This window comes from Cololabis saira, chromosome 18 (assembly GCF_033807715.1).
Source record: "Cololabis saira isolate AMF1-May2022 chromosome 18, fColSai1.1, whole genome shotgun sequence".
Taxonomy (NCBI): Eukaryota; Metazoa; Chordata; class Actinopteri; order Beloniformes; family Belonidae; genus Cololabis; species Cololabis saira.
Window position 1 is genome coordinate 31,559,566 of NC_084604.1, and position 15,326 is coordinate 31,574,891.

Here is a 15,326-nt window from a genome sequence, read left to right on the forward strand (position 1 = left end):
ATTTTCTAATAATAGCATTCATTTAAGAATTCTCCATCAGTGAGAGCTAAATATCTTTTTTAAGTGTGCACTTTACCATCGTGTACCATGAGCACACATCTGACACAATACCATAAAGGTCCAACATATCTATGTATGTATAAATATAATATAAATATAAACGATGTATAAATATTCTATGTTTGTTTCTGCAGCGTCATTTACGCAGGCAGTTGAAAGGTCACCACAGTTGCCTCTCAAAATGGCGGCTGAACCGACACGGGAGTGGAGCGAGGAGCAGCTCAAAAGTGATGATTTGCCCAAAAAAGACATAATAAAGTTCATCCAGGACAACGGGACCCACTCGGTATGCTTATCTCATTACTGTGCTCGCGATTTAGTTCAGCATTTTGTGCAGGCTGATTGGTAAATGATGACTTAGATGTGCAGCGTGCATCGTGGTTAGCTCAGTGGAGCCACATTTGTTGCAACGTCCAACAAACGCTCGTCCTAAACAATTTGCATCCTTCAAATAGCACTTGGGAAACATGTGCACAGCGTGTGGAATAAGACAAATATGAATGGAAAGGGATGCATTTACATGTTTACATTTTTATTTTTGCATATTATTGCAAACATGTGCCTGTTCTGACCGGTTCACTGATGCACCAAGCCGGTGTTTATATTTTGTATTTCAGTTCCTGAATGAGCACAAACTGCTCGGCAACATAAAAAATGTGGCCAAAACAGCAAAGAAAGATCAGCTGATTGTCGCCTACAACCAGCTCTTTGAGAGCAAAGTAAGTGTTGCCTGTTATGCTAATTTTGCATTTCCATTCTGCTGGTTTGATGTAAATAAACACTGCAATGCTGTGCCTTGCAGAGATTTAAAGGAACAGAGTCGGTTGACGAGATGACGGAGCAAGTTAAAGCTGTGAAAATTGAAGAAAAGCCCAAAGAAGTCAAGACAGAAATTGTGGATGAGGTGCTTGTTTTGTGTTTTTGAAATAATGTTTGCTCTGCATTGCAAGCTGTACACTCCTGAACCTGAACCTGTCCTTCGCTGCTTCTCTCAGGGTCCTCCAAAGTACACTAAGTCTGTGCTTAAGAAAGGAGACAAGACAAACTTCCCAAAAAAGGGCGAGAATGTGAGCTGCTGGTACACTGGATCTTTAGAGGACGGCACAGTGTTTGACACAAACATTCCTGCAGGTATGATAATCAACCACACACCAGATGTGCAAATAGACTAACCTTTGTGTTTCTGCACCTCCTTTGTTTACAATTTTAAACACCTTTCCTGGTTATACAAACATAATCACTATCCTGCAATTAAGATAACATCCCTCTTGTTTTAACCTTTTTCTTTTTTTCTCTATCTGTAGCGGCGAGAAAGAAGAAGCAGGCGAAGCCTCTGAGCTTCAAAGTTGGCCTGGGTAGAGTAATTAGAGGAGTAAGTCTTTTCTTGTTGTATCCTATGTATATGTATTTTTTTTAAACGTCCTGTATGCCACCTGCTAACTGTATATTTATCCTTTTATCACAGTGGGATGAGGCCATTCTAACAATGAGCAAGGGTGAAACAGCGCGGGTGGAAATTGAGCCAGAATGGGCATACGGAAGAAAGGGTCTCCCTGATTCAAAGTATCCTTTTTTTGGTATTTTTGCCTCACAAGATTGTCTAGTAAATGTACTATTTATCCACAGTTGATGATAGATTATAAGTGGTATCCCATGTGAAGAACTGTTGCAACGTGTCACTCATTATTCACGAGTTCATCTAATTTCCTGCAAAATGTTTTCCTTAATTCACTCTCCTCCAGTATCCCCCCCAATGCAAAACTGATTTTTGAAGTGGAACTTGTGGCTGTGGATTAATTGATGTTTACTCTACATGTCTTCAACACGAAGACATATTTTAGGGCCTTGTTGCAAGTATTAAGTCACACGGCTCTTGGACTGCACTAGATCCAGTTTCTCACCATGCCTGCTCATATTAGTCAGAATTTCAGGTTGGAAGGAATTGGTTGAATCAGTGTATATAAAGTTTTTGAAGCTTGTCCTGTTCTTTTGCATGTACAATGTAAAAAATAAACTTGTTTGACTCCATTCATACTAGAGTAAGACTTTGCAGTTTTGATTTTTAGTCACTACTCATCTCTGTACACACCACATGCAAACGTGTGCAATATGGCACTTTTCCACTAGTACCTACTCATCTCGGCTCAACTTGGCCTAGTTTCTTTTCTATAACAATTAAGCACCTGGAGCTGAAGTAGGAAGGTTGGAGTGAAGCTGCTGTGACTTATTTCTGTGATCTAAACAAAGACAACACTAAAGATGTAGAACCTGGAGGTGATATGTGCTGCTGGGTCTGTGGTTTGATATAAAGTTAAATGAGAGAGAAGCTTCAAGCGGCGATGCTTTTTAATTTTTTTTAGTTTGTCTCAACACTGCTGAAAAGTCTGAGCAGCAATGAAGTGACAGCTCCTGGTGGATTTTGTCTTTATCGCCTGTCTAGATCCCTTTTTAATTCTCTCAGCCACCAGGTTTATGAACATCTGCACCTCAGAGTTGGATCATGAAACAGACTTTTGCACTGTCATTGCCTGACAAGTAAAAACAAGAAGCCGCCGTCAGAGTCGCTCTATCGCTGTAACATTCTGACTCAGACTTCTTACTGGCCAACCCCCCGACCAGTCAGTGGCCTGTAGTGTGATGACGTCAGATGCAGCTCGACTCAGCCGCTTAGAACCTCGGCAGAATAGTTACAGAAAATCTACTCGGCACGTTAGACCCCTAGTGGGAAATAACCCAAACCAAGTGCAGGTGAACCGAGCAGGTACTAGTGGAAAAGCTCTAATAGTATCCAACTATTGTAACACAGTTGCAAGTTAATGTATGGCTGACGCTGCTTTTCTGATGCATCTGGAAAGAAACCCCACTTGGATGAATCAAACTAAAATGTCAGCACTAAGTACTAAGGTTTGCATTTGTCATTTGGTAACATGCATTACTAGAAACACCGGGTAAACTGCAGCAGCAGCTTGGTTACAAAAGCTACAGTTGTTTGAAATTAATATAGGTTAAAATCTGGATTTCAATTAGTCATTAAATATTAGTCAGTAAAACCAAGTCAACTTCTTTATTCTGTACAGGACAACATTTAACTTGGTGAAAAACTGAAAGATGGTGGTGACTTTCCTCCTTTAGGGCACTTAGGAGTTGGCGTTGGGCCCCTTCTTCTTTCCGAAGGTGGGCACAACATTCACAAAGCGCCTGTTGTACTGGATGCGACGCTTGGCACGTCCAGTCTTCTTTTTCTTCTTCTCCTGCTTGTCGACCTGAGCAAGACAACGAAGCGGCATTAGAATATATTAAGACTCAGTGTTCAACATGTTCAATTAACAGCTCAATCAAAACAAAAAATACAATCTAATGCAAAACAAAGTGGAGACATTTTGTTGCTTCACCTGCATTTAAGGGCCAGTAAAAAGAAATGCAAGTGAGTTCGCATTACAAAGAAATTTCACAGTCAAGCTGAAAATCTTACCTTGGGAGTCTGACCTCTCACTTTTCCGGCACGGGCCAGAGAGCCGTGCACCTTGCCTGGTGAAAGAGAACAAGTGAATCAGATTTATATTGGCTTTTTCCAAAACAGAGCTTTTTAAACTTAAGTCAATTTTGAAACAATGCTAATAAAACATAACAAGAAAGCCTTATTACTTTGCTTTCAGTTACTTTCTTGAAAAACCATGAATAATTTGAAGAATATACATTCAGTGTGTACTCACCTCCCAGCAGCCTGCCAGCTACCTCCAGGGTGCAGTGCTCAGACACGCCAGAAGATGCCAGGATGGACTCATCCTCCAGTGGGCATCCAGCAAAGAGCAGCACCTGATCCTCGACCAGGAGTCCCTCCAGAGTCTGGACATGAGCCTGGAACATGCCAAATAATAGACATTTTTGGTACCGCCCACATTAACGTATTACTAGAACCAACGCACTCAAAAGGTCTGTTATGTAGAGGGCTGTAGCTCACTGGAACAGTCTCCCCCCACACTTGATTTCAACCATAGGAATGGCTAGTTTCAAAATTAAACTGAGAGAAGCTGTTTCGACATAATATTATGTTACAATAGTCTATTAGAAAACTACGTTAAGGGAATCCATTCATGTTAATATTTCTATCAACCAGGTTACTTATTAATTTACATTGTACTCTGTACATTACATTCTATTCTGTAATTTATATTAATTGGCATTGTATTATTCAATGTTCATATTATTAGTATTATTTAATGTTCATATGCACTGAGAAATTCATGTTAATATTTTCAGGTTAATTGATCCATGTAATTCTTAGAATAAATGCTGTATTGTTGATTAATTGTTTGATTTAATGTGGACCCCAGGAAGAATAGTCTTCATATTTATGAGGACTAATGGGGATCCAATAAATAATAAACAATACTAGATTTGTTCAAAAGTGAATACGTGGGTTTGATGAGTTTCGTTGTTTTTTTTTTAGTAACATTTTACCTTGATCTGGCCAACAGTCTCCTGACCGGTCACCTCAAGGGTGTGGGTATTCTGACCACGCACGAAGAGCTGCATCTTGATGCTGCAGGACAAAAATAAGACATTTCAATTCAGTTCATATTTCTGCCGGTGTTTTATTGGCACGGGACAAATAAAAAAAAACGGCAAAGCTATCCTTTATGACATTGTGACTCATTTATGTTGGATGGTAAAAATTGATGACGCCTTATGCTTTACTTGTACACTTAAGTTTAGAGTTTATTTTACAAATAATTAAAAAAAAAAAACACACAAATACAGATAATCAATTGAGGTTTGTAAAATGGGACTCCCCAGAAGCTACTATGGCTTATGAATAGGGGCACAGTCACACAGCAGAACAACTATAAATTACACATATATCAATCAATCAATTCATATTTATTTCGAGCAATGAACATAACATAAATGACCTGCGTGCAACATAAAATTAAACAAATACCTTTTATCAGGTTTATCAGGTGCAGGTTCAAAATACAAATTAATTTGTCAACACTCGAAAGGGAGTGGGAAGAAGAAAATGTATTTAATCCCACCCCTGTTTCTCATTAACAACTTGACAGATTTTTTTTTTAAGGCTTCCTCCTGTCTCAACATTTGAAACAAAAAAAATGAAAAAAAGACCTATATCAAATTATAAAAAAAAAAAAAAAAAAAAAAAAAAAAAAATCTACAGTTCACCTCACCTAAATTCACACACATAGTGGCTACGAAATACATACAATATATAACCTTATAACCTAAATAAGGAGAGAAAAAAAACCCCCTGAGACCTCAGATTTCCTAGATACAAATATAGGGTATTGGTACATAAAAAATTATACAAAATAAGAGACATAATTTAATAACAACTTTTGTTTTAATCTTTTTTTTAAATTGATAGAGATCCAGACTCTTTTATAGCAACTATCATCTCATTCCAAATTTTTGGACCTTTGCAGGTTACACTGAAGCTTGTACATTTCAGTTTCCTTTTCTTTGCCTTTAAAAGTTGTTTTCCCCTTGTGGCGGGACTACTTTTATAGTAGTTTTTACTCAAGTTTTCTACTTTTGCTTTGACAAACCAACATGTCTGCCGTGGTTTGCTGCCGAAATCTGATTATTACCAACTTATCTGCGATGGCTGGTTATGAAATCTGCTTTAAAACTCCTGTGTCTAAAGGTTACAACTCGATAACTATTAAAGTCATCATCCAAATATGACATGTTAATGAAAGAAACGAGACAATCGCTGCTGGAGCGGAACAGCCGTGCCCGTCTAGCACCCTGGTGGCTAACTCATCTAGCCACATGAGGCACGCGTTTCAGAAGAAAAGTCGCGTAAAAATGTATGTATCAACCACTTTAAGCACTTTATAAGATGTAATGTGTGATGCGTGATTATATGAGTGTTATATTTGTAATCTGAAGCCTGTTTGGGGTCTATTATTTAAGAGTATTCGCGGAAATTAAGCGGCTCTTACCTCGGTTGATGCTAGTCGGTCCACGCTAGGCATAAAAAGGACTGTAAGGAGGTGCCGACTGCGCATGTGCGGAACTACGTAAATATCGTCACAACAGTGGCCACTCCCATACTATAAAATAATAATATAATAATCTTATATTATATAATTATAATTATATAATATATACTATAATTTTATAAATATATAATTAATATTATATTATAATCTTGGTTAATATAATACATCCATGCTACGCTTATAACCAGACCCACCACACTTTAATGATGACCAGACATAACCTATGGACTTAATTAGTTACTTTACTGCATAGGCGTCCACCTTAAGATAATTTTCTGCCTGTATACAAATAAACATCTACTGGCACACACGTATTTAGTCTACAACCTCATAAAAAAATAAACCTATAAACTTTTCAAGCTGTACTTCAACCAGTAAGATTGTTTCGAAATATTTATCCTTAAATCATGTACTTCCAGCAACTGAAGGACATTTACACTTCATTGATCACATGTACTAAAAGACAAATCACTAAATGTAAATTTACATAAATTACATATGCTTGTTTTGGAAACAACTGGAGGCATCTATGTAATATACAAATATCAGTAGCTCAAGAAACTAAAAAGGTGAAAACTGGTTTTATTTTTTAACATTTAAGGCAGGGGTGGGTAATCTTGGTCCTCGAGGGCCAGTGTCCCTGCAGGTTTTAGATGTTTCCCTCCTTTAACACACCTGATTCTAATTAATCATCGTCATCAGCTTGTCATCCAGGGCTGCACAATTCTGTTAATGACAGTCACTTGTATCATGGTGCAATGAAGCAAGGAAACATCTAAAACCTGCAGGGACACCGGCCCTCGAGGACCAGGATTGCCCATCCCTGATTTAAGGAATCCATGACAAGACAAACAGCAGCACTTAAGGGTATCAATCTCTTTATTATGAAACGAATCCAAAATAAAAAACAAGGGGTAAAAGGAACTTCTCATCGCTCTTTGTGGAAACAAGCATGAATAATTAAAATTTTGAAACATGACACACACTAATGAATGCCTGCTTTACACATCTGAATCAAAACAAAGAGACCAAAGTCATTTGATCAGAAAATTAAAAAGTCTTTATCACAGAAAAATAAATCTGCCTTCACACATTACATGCATTTATTTACCCAAAAGAATGTCGGAAATAATGTAGCATTCTGTAGCAATTACTAATTTCAATTAGAAAATGAGATTTTACTTCCAGAGGTCCAAATCTATCCTATAAAACAGGGTTTCAGCATACGTTTTTAATGACTAGCAAACTAAACCAGAAAGAAATTACAAAACAAAACAAAAAAGAAGCCTGTGTGGTTTGTGGTTAAATTGAAATCTCCATGACGGATAATTTGCTGTATTCCAGATTCAGGAAGGTCAGAAAAGATGAGTCTTAATCTTCACTCGAGAACTTTGTCCATCATGTAGGAGGTGGCGGGTAATACTGGCTGTACTGGCCATATTGGTTGTATTGCCCCCAGGAATTTTGTCCCCAACCTCCATATTGTTGCTAAAAGAGGGAAAAATGAATAAAAGGTTTAATTGATAAATGCAACTTAAAATAGATTTAAACAAAAATAGAACACACAGAGCTGTTAATGGCAAAACAAGCAGCATACCTGGTACCAGTTGTAGTTGTACGCTGAGTTGTTCGCCTGCATGTCCGTCATTGCGTTTGCTGCTACTGCAGAACTATCGTCTACACGCTGTCTTTTAGCATCTGGTTCCGTAGAGCTGAACAAGTTGATAAAAATGAGTAATTAGTAAGTGAGGATTGTTGAAAGTAATCAGAATCAGAATTATCTTTATTGGCCAGGTTCGAACATTGTCCAACAAGGAATTTGACTCCGGTAGTTTCGCTCTTTGGTGATAAAATAAAATAAACAATAAAACAAACGTGGTATTTCTATAAACAGTATAAACATTTAAGGTGCAGCAGTTTGAGGTAGAGAGAGAAAAAGAAAAGAAAAAGGGACAGTTCTGAATAAAAATAAACATAACCTATTTACAATTTTACAGGGCAATTATACAAAAAAAAATACAAAAGATTATACAAATTATACAAAGAAATACATATATAGTGAGGGGTGCAGCTGAGTGAGGCAGACATAATAATATGTTAACATTAATCATCTCTCAACTGGGTTGTGTGTTATTACTGCTACATTTGCAGTGAAATGTTGCACTACTGTTTGGGTTTACTGCTTAGGTTAAAAAAAAAGTAGCTGTGTTGATGTATAACGGAAGCGCTGTTCAAATATCCACCTGTCATAGCCGTTCTCAGCCTTCCTCTTTGCGTTGTCGCTTTCTTTTTGTAGGTTCTGTTGCTCCTGGTATGCAGTCACAAGTCTGAAAGAATAAAAAGAAAGTCAATTTAGAAAAACAGGTGTGTCTGGGGTGGGTCCTTGTATAAAATATGTCAATATATAACCAAGGAACTCACACATTAATGTCACTTCCAAAGTCTTCCAGGAACTCCACCTTGCGCTGGGCAAACAGCAAACGGGTTTCCAGGGCCATTGGGCTGGTCAGAGCACGGTCAAAACAAGCCAAGATCTCAGCCTCATTCTGCGTCACATCTCCACTGTACTCCAGCTCAAGCAGGTTTAGATAAAGTTTAGAACTTGTCTGCAAGTCAAAAAAATAAACAAAATTAACAACATGAATTAATCCAGAAAAAAAAATTTAAGGTACCCATCTAGCAGACATCTCACCTGGTCATTCTCAATAGCTTCAAGCAGCACCTTCTTGGCCTTGCTCAGACTTCTCTGCACCTTCATGAGTTGTCTCGCCAGCTTCACAGCGTAGAACGACGTCTCGGTAGCATTTTTTGCCGACTCCATCGCCTCCCGTAACAGTTTCTCAGCTTCCTCCAAGTTACCCTGGCGTCGCTCCAAGCTGACTCTCCGAAGACGCACCATGGCCAGACCTGGGATGGTTGTCTCCAACGACTTCAGGATTCCTTGAGCCTCCTCTATGTTGCCTAGAAGATCAGTAGAATAATTTCACCATTATAAAATGGAAATCAAATTTTTACAGATACATCATCAATACTCAGTCACTTCTTTTCCTTCAAGAGAAAGTTTCCTTTTTTGATCCAAACTTATAAACTATACTTATTTTGACTTGTATGTTCACTTTGCTTGCTGGTTTAAATTAGGCACTCACCCTGCTGCTCTTCAAATGCTGCCCACAACAGGTGGATGGCTGGCTTCTTGGGCAGATGGATGCTACACGCCTTCTTGTACACATGTCTCACGCCGTCAGTGCTGAAGGCCTCTATATATTTTGCATACTTTAGAGTGAAAAAGAGAAAGCAAGTTGGAAGAAATGCAGGAGAGGACAGAAGAAAGAAAGAGGAAAGAGGAGAAAAGAAAAGCAGAAGAAACAATACATATTTAAACCAAAATTTTCTGTTATAGCAGTGAATTTCTTCATTGACAAGATCGTTTCTTAGAAATTTTCTGTGTAAACCCATCAGCACCTTCATGGAACCAATTAGATAAGTTTCTGTAAGGTAGTGGGAGACGAAGAAGATGCAACGTAGTAGTTGGCAAATGCTGCAGTCAAATCTTGTGTGGCAAGCTGGCCATCCCCTAATACAACAGATACAGTCACATATCAACGTTACACGCAAAGAGAGTGCAGGACGATTTACTGTGTCGATGTGATATCATCGTTGTTGGGGAAGTGCAGGGAGGTAGCGGCAAAGAGTGAGAAGTGAGAACGCGTGCTACCTTGATCCAGAACTCCTCGTAGAGAGCACAGGCGATGAGGCATCGTTCGAATAGAACCACCACGCGTTCCGGCGTCCCATTCTCGATTTCAAAGTCCAGGTACTCCTTCCAGTTGTTCAGCTGTGTCTTCTCCAAGGCTTTGACGTGGAAGTACGGTCTCTTGATCTGAATAGAAAAATTTGAACGTTAAAGTTGGAGTTTTAAAAAGTCAACATTGGGCATCGAAACACCACCTAAGAAAAAAAGATCATACCCCTTCTTCAAAGGCCCAGCGCTTGCTGACTTCGTGCTCATTGTGGTTGAACACTTCCTGCCGAACCTCAATCACCTTGTGGCGCATGTTCTCGATCTCTGTTACTCTCTACAAAAGAAGAGGCACAAAAATAAAACAAAAGTTCAGCAACTTAATTTATGGTTGAAGGTAGAACCGTTTCCACTTGATGTAAAAACTGCTAGTCCTGCAACCAACGGTTTACATCACCATGAGCGTGCCAGACACAAGAAGGCTGTAGAGGGAAGAGGCATGTGTGCACCCTGCATTTCAGCCCCTGGGAGCGCGTGATGGGTTCAAAGGAGCCCCGGCTGATTCCGTTAGTTTCAGGGTGAGTCCCTGAGTGGATGCCAACTTGAATCCCCCTTGGCATTCATTGGCTCGGCTGCCGACATAAAAACACCTCTTCAAACCTGATCACTTTTGCTCCCCATTTCATCAAGGACAGCAGGGAAGCTCCTGTCAACCCTGCAAGCAGCAATTTTGTCAATTTGTTAGTAGGGTTTGCCATAACAATCATACCTTAGCAGGATCTGCAAGATCCTCTGTACCGGGCGGAAGCTCCTCCTGAGCAACATTCGTCTCTCCATCTTCACCAACCACGGCAGATAAGCTTGTTTTGGAGAGCTCAAGTCTGAGCTGAACAAACTCTTCTTCTGTCAGGAAGTATCTGGGATGGTTGCTCTGCACATGCTCCTTAAACCTGCACAGATTAAATAAATGGCACTCTTCAAAAACACAAGTCCATCCCAAATTACACAATTGAGGTGATGGTAAAAGTAGAACTTAAGAAAATCAAACTTAAATCCCTACCTCTGAAAGTGCTGGGAATAGAGCTGGGTTGGAATACCCAAGATACGGTCGTAGATGGCAGTGACGTTACCCAGCTTCTGTTGTTCTGTCTCCCAGTTTATGAAAGATTCCCACAGACGATCGGAGCGGAAGTCGGTGCCTGCTGCGAGCACTGCATGTTCATAGGAGCTGATGGCAACAGCAAGAAAAAGAAACATTAAATGCTTTGTACTTTCCTTTAATCGGTGCATAAAACAACAATAAACTGACTAATATACAAGTATTACGAGTATTTTACTCACGCTCTAATGCGCCCCTCAGTCTCTGGGTCAGTAGGATCAGAGTTTTCTTTAATAAAGGTGAGGTAGTGAAGCCAAAGATCCACACTGAGAGGGATAGCTTGTAAGCCTCTTCTGTACACCTTGGAAGAAAAGAAAAAACCAACAGAAGTTTGTCAGAGGATAGATATTTCACCATCTTATGCGTTTCCTTGTGACCCATATCATTATCAGTACCTGAAGGATAAAGACGTGGCTACGATTACACGATCTTGCAGTTGGTCTATTATATGATGCACAATAAAAGATAGTGCCAGCAGTATAGGTGGTAATTTAAAGTAAAGGTCAGTAATTTATTTGACAATGTGAAGAAAACAAAGCAGCTCGGATAATGGGCAAAAAAAGCCTGAAAACAGGTAAACATTTACCTCCTCTGCAACCTGTATATTTCCATGCTTTTTCTCAAGATCTGCATATTTCTTCCAGTAGCCGTAGCAGTAGGGATAACGTAGAAAGAACACATCAAATGCCTTTCTTGCAGCTACAAGGAGATTCTGCAATGAGGTAAAAGATCAACAAATAAATTAAACAATGTAACATTTAGTTGTACAAGTGAACCTGCTTCATATTTCAATAAGTGTCCTATTCATAATTTTGTATGAACTTTACTTTCACTTACTTCTTGCTCCACATATTGTAAAAGAGCAACCCAAGAATTGAAGTCTTCTGGGTTGTCTTCACATGCTTTGTAAAGTCTTTCAAACTCTGAAGGTAGCTCTTGCTCTGCAGGAACGTCTGATTCTTGTGTCACTTCTTTGGAAGGTTCCTCCAGTTCCATGCCATCCTCCGTCATCTGTGTTTCTTCAATTCCTCCTGCGTCTAGTTATGTGAAGCACAAGAGATCTTTGTTATAAGAAAGAAAATAAATAAAATTCACAAAAATAAGTATTCAAGACAAAAAAAAAGTTTTTTCCCCCACAAACCTCTTGTCACAAAGCCTAAGCAGAAAAAACATGTACAAGTCTGAATGTAAAACTTAATTCTTAATTCATTCAAGAGCACAGAAGCAGTGAAGTAATGTGTAAAAAGGAATGATAGAAATTTTTTTTTGCATTTAGTTTGGCCAAAACACATTTCAAGTTTGTATTTAAACTGTTCCTTACACACAACTAATTTCAACAAAGCACTCAAAAAAAAAAAAAAAAAAAAAACACACATACGCAAAAAGACTGTGCAAATAGTTGCTACATGTTTGAACGTAAAACATCAATAGGCTGTACATTTTTTGTACCTTGATTAATGTCCTGTACAGCAGCCTCTGGCTGAGCGCTTACAGGTTCTGCCTCTTCTACAGGTTCTGCCTCTTCTACAGGAGGTGGAGGAGGAGGTGGTGGTGGTGGGGGAGGTGGCTGCTCTTCTTGGAAGAGCGGCGCATTAGCAAGCTGAAACTGTTCCACAGCCTTTTCCACAGATCCCAGCTCCGTGGAGTTCATCTGTGGACTCTGTTGCTGCTCTTCCACTGGCATATCCTGAGAAGAGTCTGAATCGTCAGGCAATATGTTGGCCTGCGGCTCTGGAGGAACCTGGTCCAAGGACCATTCAGCAGCTTGGCCTAAATCAGGAAGAAAGGCATCCCCATTGCTCTCCATGGCAGGGGACTCAGTGTCCAGCATTCCAGTTACAGTGTCCTCTAAGAGTGGATGGCCTGTTGAAAAACAATACTTCAGGTCACATGGTATCAACAGCCCTTTCCAAAGCAACTACAATAATACTTACTATTAGGGCTGGGGATCGATTCAAATATCAAGAATCGATTCGATTCTTAAGATTCAGAATCGATTATCACGATCCGATTCGATATTGATTTGGGTTACTGTTAATAAAACAGTTTTTTCAGCTGTTGAATGAATACTGTAGTTCTGCAAAATATTACTACTAGTATTATATTGAGATTCAACAGCAAGTATTGGCAGCTAATGATGCTGAAGGACCAATCAGCTCCCAGAATACTGATAGAACTGCTTTCAGAAACATCGTGTGGGTCAGAATTACCAAACAGATCCAGGGAGGAAACAGGACGAATTAAATCGGTTTTATTTTTTCCCCATTTATGAGAATTTGGTTTTTAACATTTATGCAAATGTAACCCCAAGACAGTATAATAAAGCAAAGAAATATAAACAATTTATGCAATTATAACCTAACACTTTAATGTTTTCATACCTTTAAACATATTTAAAGGCAAAAACATGGCAGTAGTTATTCTTGTGTCCAACAAAACATAACTTTTTTGGGCATAAACAAAAAAATACCAAAAGTTGTAATGTAATGATGAAAAAAAAACTTTTTTTTTTTTTTTTTAAATCGATCTTTAGACATATGAATCGACTTTTAGGAATTAATATGAGAATCGATTTTTTTCAACACAGGCCTACTTACTATTACTATTTTGTGTTTCTGTATCATATGAATCTAAATCCTTAGTTTTCTTAGATTTTGGACCCCTAGTAAAACATGAAAATGTTGCTAAATAGTATTCTCTTTTATAATTTCTAATTCTTACAATCAGATGCAATTGTAGCAGTAAAGTACTTACAGTGAATACATTGACCTTGTAGTCTAGATTAAAGTTTAAAGCAGTCAGTTCAAGTAAAATGAAAAATAATATGTATTCCTTGGTGGAAAAAAATAAACATGCTTAAACGTTACATGAAACCCTCTGCAAGTCCCACCAAAAATAGAGCACAAGCATAAGTGAGGGCTCATAAAATACTTCCTTGTTCTTGTATATGGTGCCAGTTTAAGCTTAAATCCAGGCCGAGTTACTATAAATAACCAACGACAATGTTATGCATCTATTCAATTTAAGTAGTAAATAAACACATTTAACGCATTTTGCGTTTCCAGCGTGATTATAATCCATTATTGAGCACATGTTACATCCAGTCAAAGTTTAATCTGAAGTGAGGCCTCGGTGCCCGTCTATTTCCTGCGAAGTCACACTTGCATAAGCCGAGCATGTTAGCTGAAGACAAACTTATAATGCTGAACCTAAACTTGAGAATGACCACTTCCATCAAAAATATCGCTTCAGTTTTTAGCCTAAACTATGTCAACAGTGGTACTAACACAACAATGGTCGATAACTAAATCCTGGCGGAACTCTTAAGTGGAACTACATGAAGCCATGCGTTTCCCCATTTGCCTCCAGATAATAGTCGGCGCCATTCTCCCCACATGAGCTAATGAGCAGCATAAACACACCGGTGGACTCCCGGCGAAACGGCTTTAAATTCATCTCACCAAAATGGTCTTACCGGTATATCCTGCGATACTGTGCTCAGTGTTGTGAACTCGTATCTATACGTCGAAGTCCAAAGTGTCCAAAGCAGAAGCTCTTAGCGCGCTGCGGCCGCCATTCTTATGAACTCCGAGGAAGACGGAGGAAGTGTGCGCATGCGCACTAGCAACACTCGCGCACACGGAGGGTACGGACTACAGGGCTTACCGGGCAAACATCCAGGGGCGCTACTTCATAATTATTTTCATTTATTTTCGGGTTTTTTTTTTCGCTCACTGAACCCATATTTAAATAGTTACAAACAGTAATAGACAAATGTCTCTTGTTCACATATATACAATTTAAAAGTGAAAGGAGCAGCAGTATGAGTATCAACAAATAAATTAAACAATTTAACATTTAGTTGTACAAGTGAACCTACGGAAGAGTATTAGGGCCATGCAAGAGAAAAAAAATTTGAGAGTGGAAGATTTTTTTTATTGTGCACTTCGAGAAAAAAGTCGTAATGTCGTGAACAAAGTCAAAATTTCGCCATTTTTTCCTCAGCATTTCAACTTGTATTTTTCTCCTGCCTGGCCCAATACTCTTCCGTAGTTCCTTCTTCGAAATAGACACCGTTGTTTGCACAATCGCTTTAAAGTCCTTATACTGATAATAATTCCATGCTGATGTGCCAAAAGGTGAAGTATTTCCTTATTTGTGAAACCGATACCAAAATATAACTTCACAAGATGCTCAATATTCCTCATTTTAACACAGGGAGAAGACTGTTTTTTACTCGAGTAAAGTATAAAAGTACTGGTTTCAAAACTACTTAAAGTATAAAAGTAAAAGTAATGTAAGGGGGAAAAAAGCCATTAAGGACAAAAGCCATTGAAAATGAATG

The 15,326-nt window shown here is 38.8% G+C and overlaps 3 protein-coding genes across 3 annotated transcripts; 1 reads left to right on the top strand and 2 right to left on the bottom strand.

Annotated features, from left to right (window-relative positions):
- The first annotated feature begins 217 nt into the window (after positions 1–217).
- fkbp3 (FKBP prolyl isomerase 3) lies at positions 218–2,099 on the top strand. The gene is made up of 7 exons (XM_061706889.1): positions 218–346; positions 678–779; positions 863–964; positions 1,056–1,191; positions 1,365–1,432; positions 1,526–1,623; positions 1,803–2,099. The coding sequence occupies exons 1-7, from the start codon at positions 242–244 to the stop codon at positions 1,855–1,857; spliced, it is 666 nt and encodes a 221-aa protein (XP_061562873.1). The 5' UTR covers positions 218–241; the 3' UTR covers positions 1,858–2,099.
- Positions 2,100–3,110: 1,011 nt separating this feature from the next.
- Positions 3,111–6,098, bottom strand: faua (FAU ubiquitin like and ribosomal protein S30 fusion a). The gene is made up of 5 exons (XM_061706890.1): positions 6,024–6,098; positions 4,522–4,603; positions 3,774–3,918; positions 3,533–3,588; positions 3,111–3,323 (listed from the first exon to the last, which is right to left on the bottom strand). Exons 2-5 carry the CDS (start codon positions 4,594–4,596, stop codon positions 3,198–3,200), a joined length of 402 nt encoding a protein of 133 aa, XP_061562874.1. The 5' UTR covers positions 4,597–4,603; positions 6,024–6,098; the 3' UTR covers positions 3,111–3,197.
- An 846-nt stretch (positions 6,099–6,944) lies between these two features.
- prpf39 (PRP39 pre-mRNA processing factor 39 homolog (yeast)) lies at positions 6,945–14,593 on the bottom strand. The gene is made up of 15 exons (XM_061746852.1): positions 14,457–14,593; positions 12,431–12,844; positions 11,819–12,018; positions 11,568–11,693; positions 11,164–11,282; positions 10,883–11,050; positions 10,592–10,772; positions 10,052–10,159; positions 9,799–9,963; positions 9,230–9,356; positions 8,776–9,044; positions 8,505–8,689; positions 8,327–8,410; positions 7,681–7,795; positions 6,945–7,571 (listed from the first exon to the last, which is right to left on the bottom strand). Exons 2-15 carry the CDS (start codon positions 12,810–12,812, stop codon positions 7,482–7,484), a joined length of 2,319 nt encoding a protein of 772 aa, XP_061602836.1. The 5' UTR covers positions 12,813–12,844; positions 14,457–14,593; the 3' UTR covers positions 6,945–7,481.
- Between the last annotated feature and the right edge of the window lie 733 nt (positions 14,594–15,326).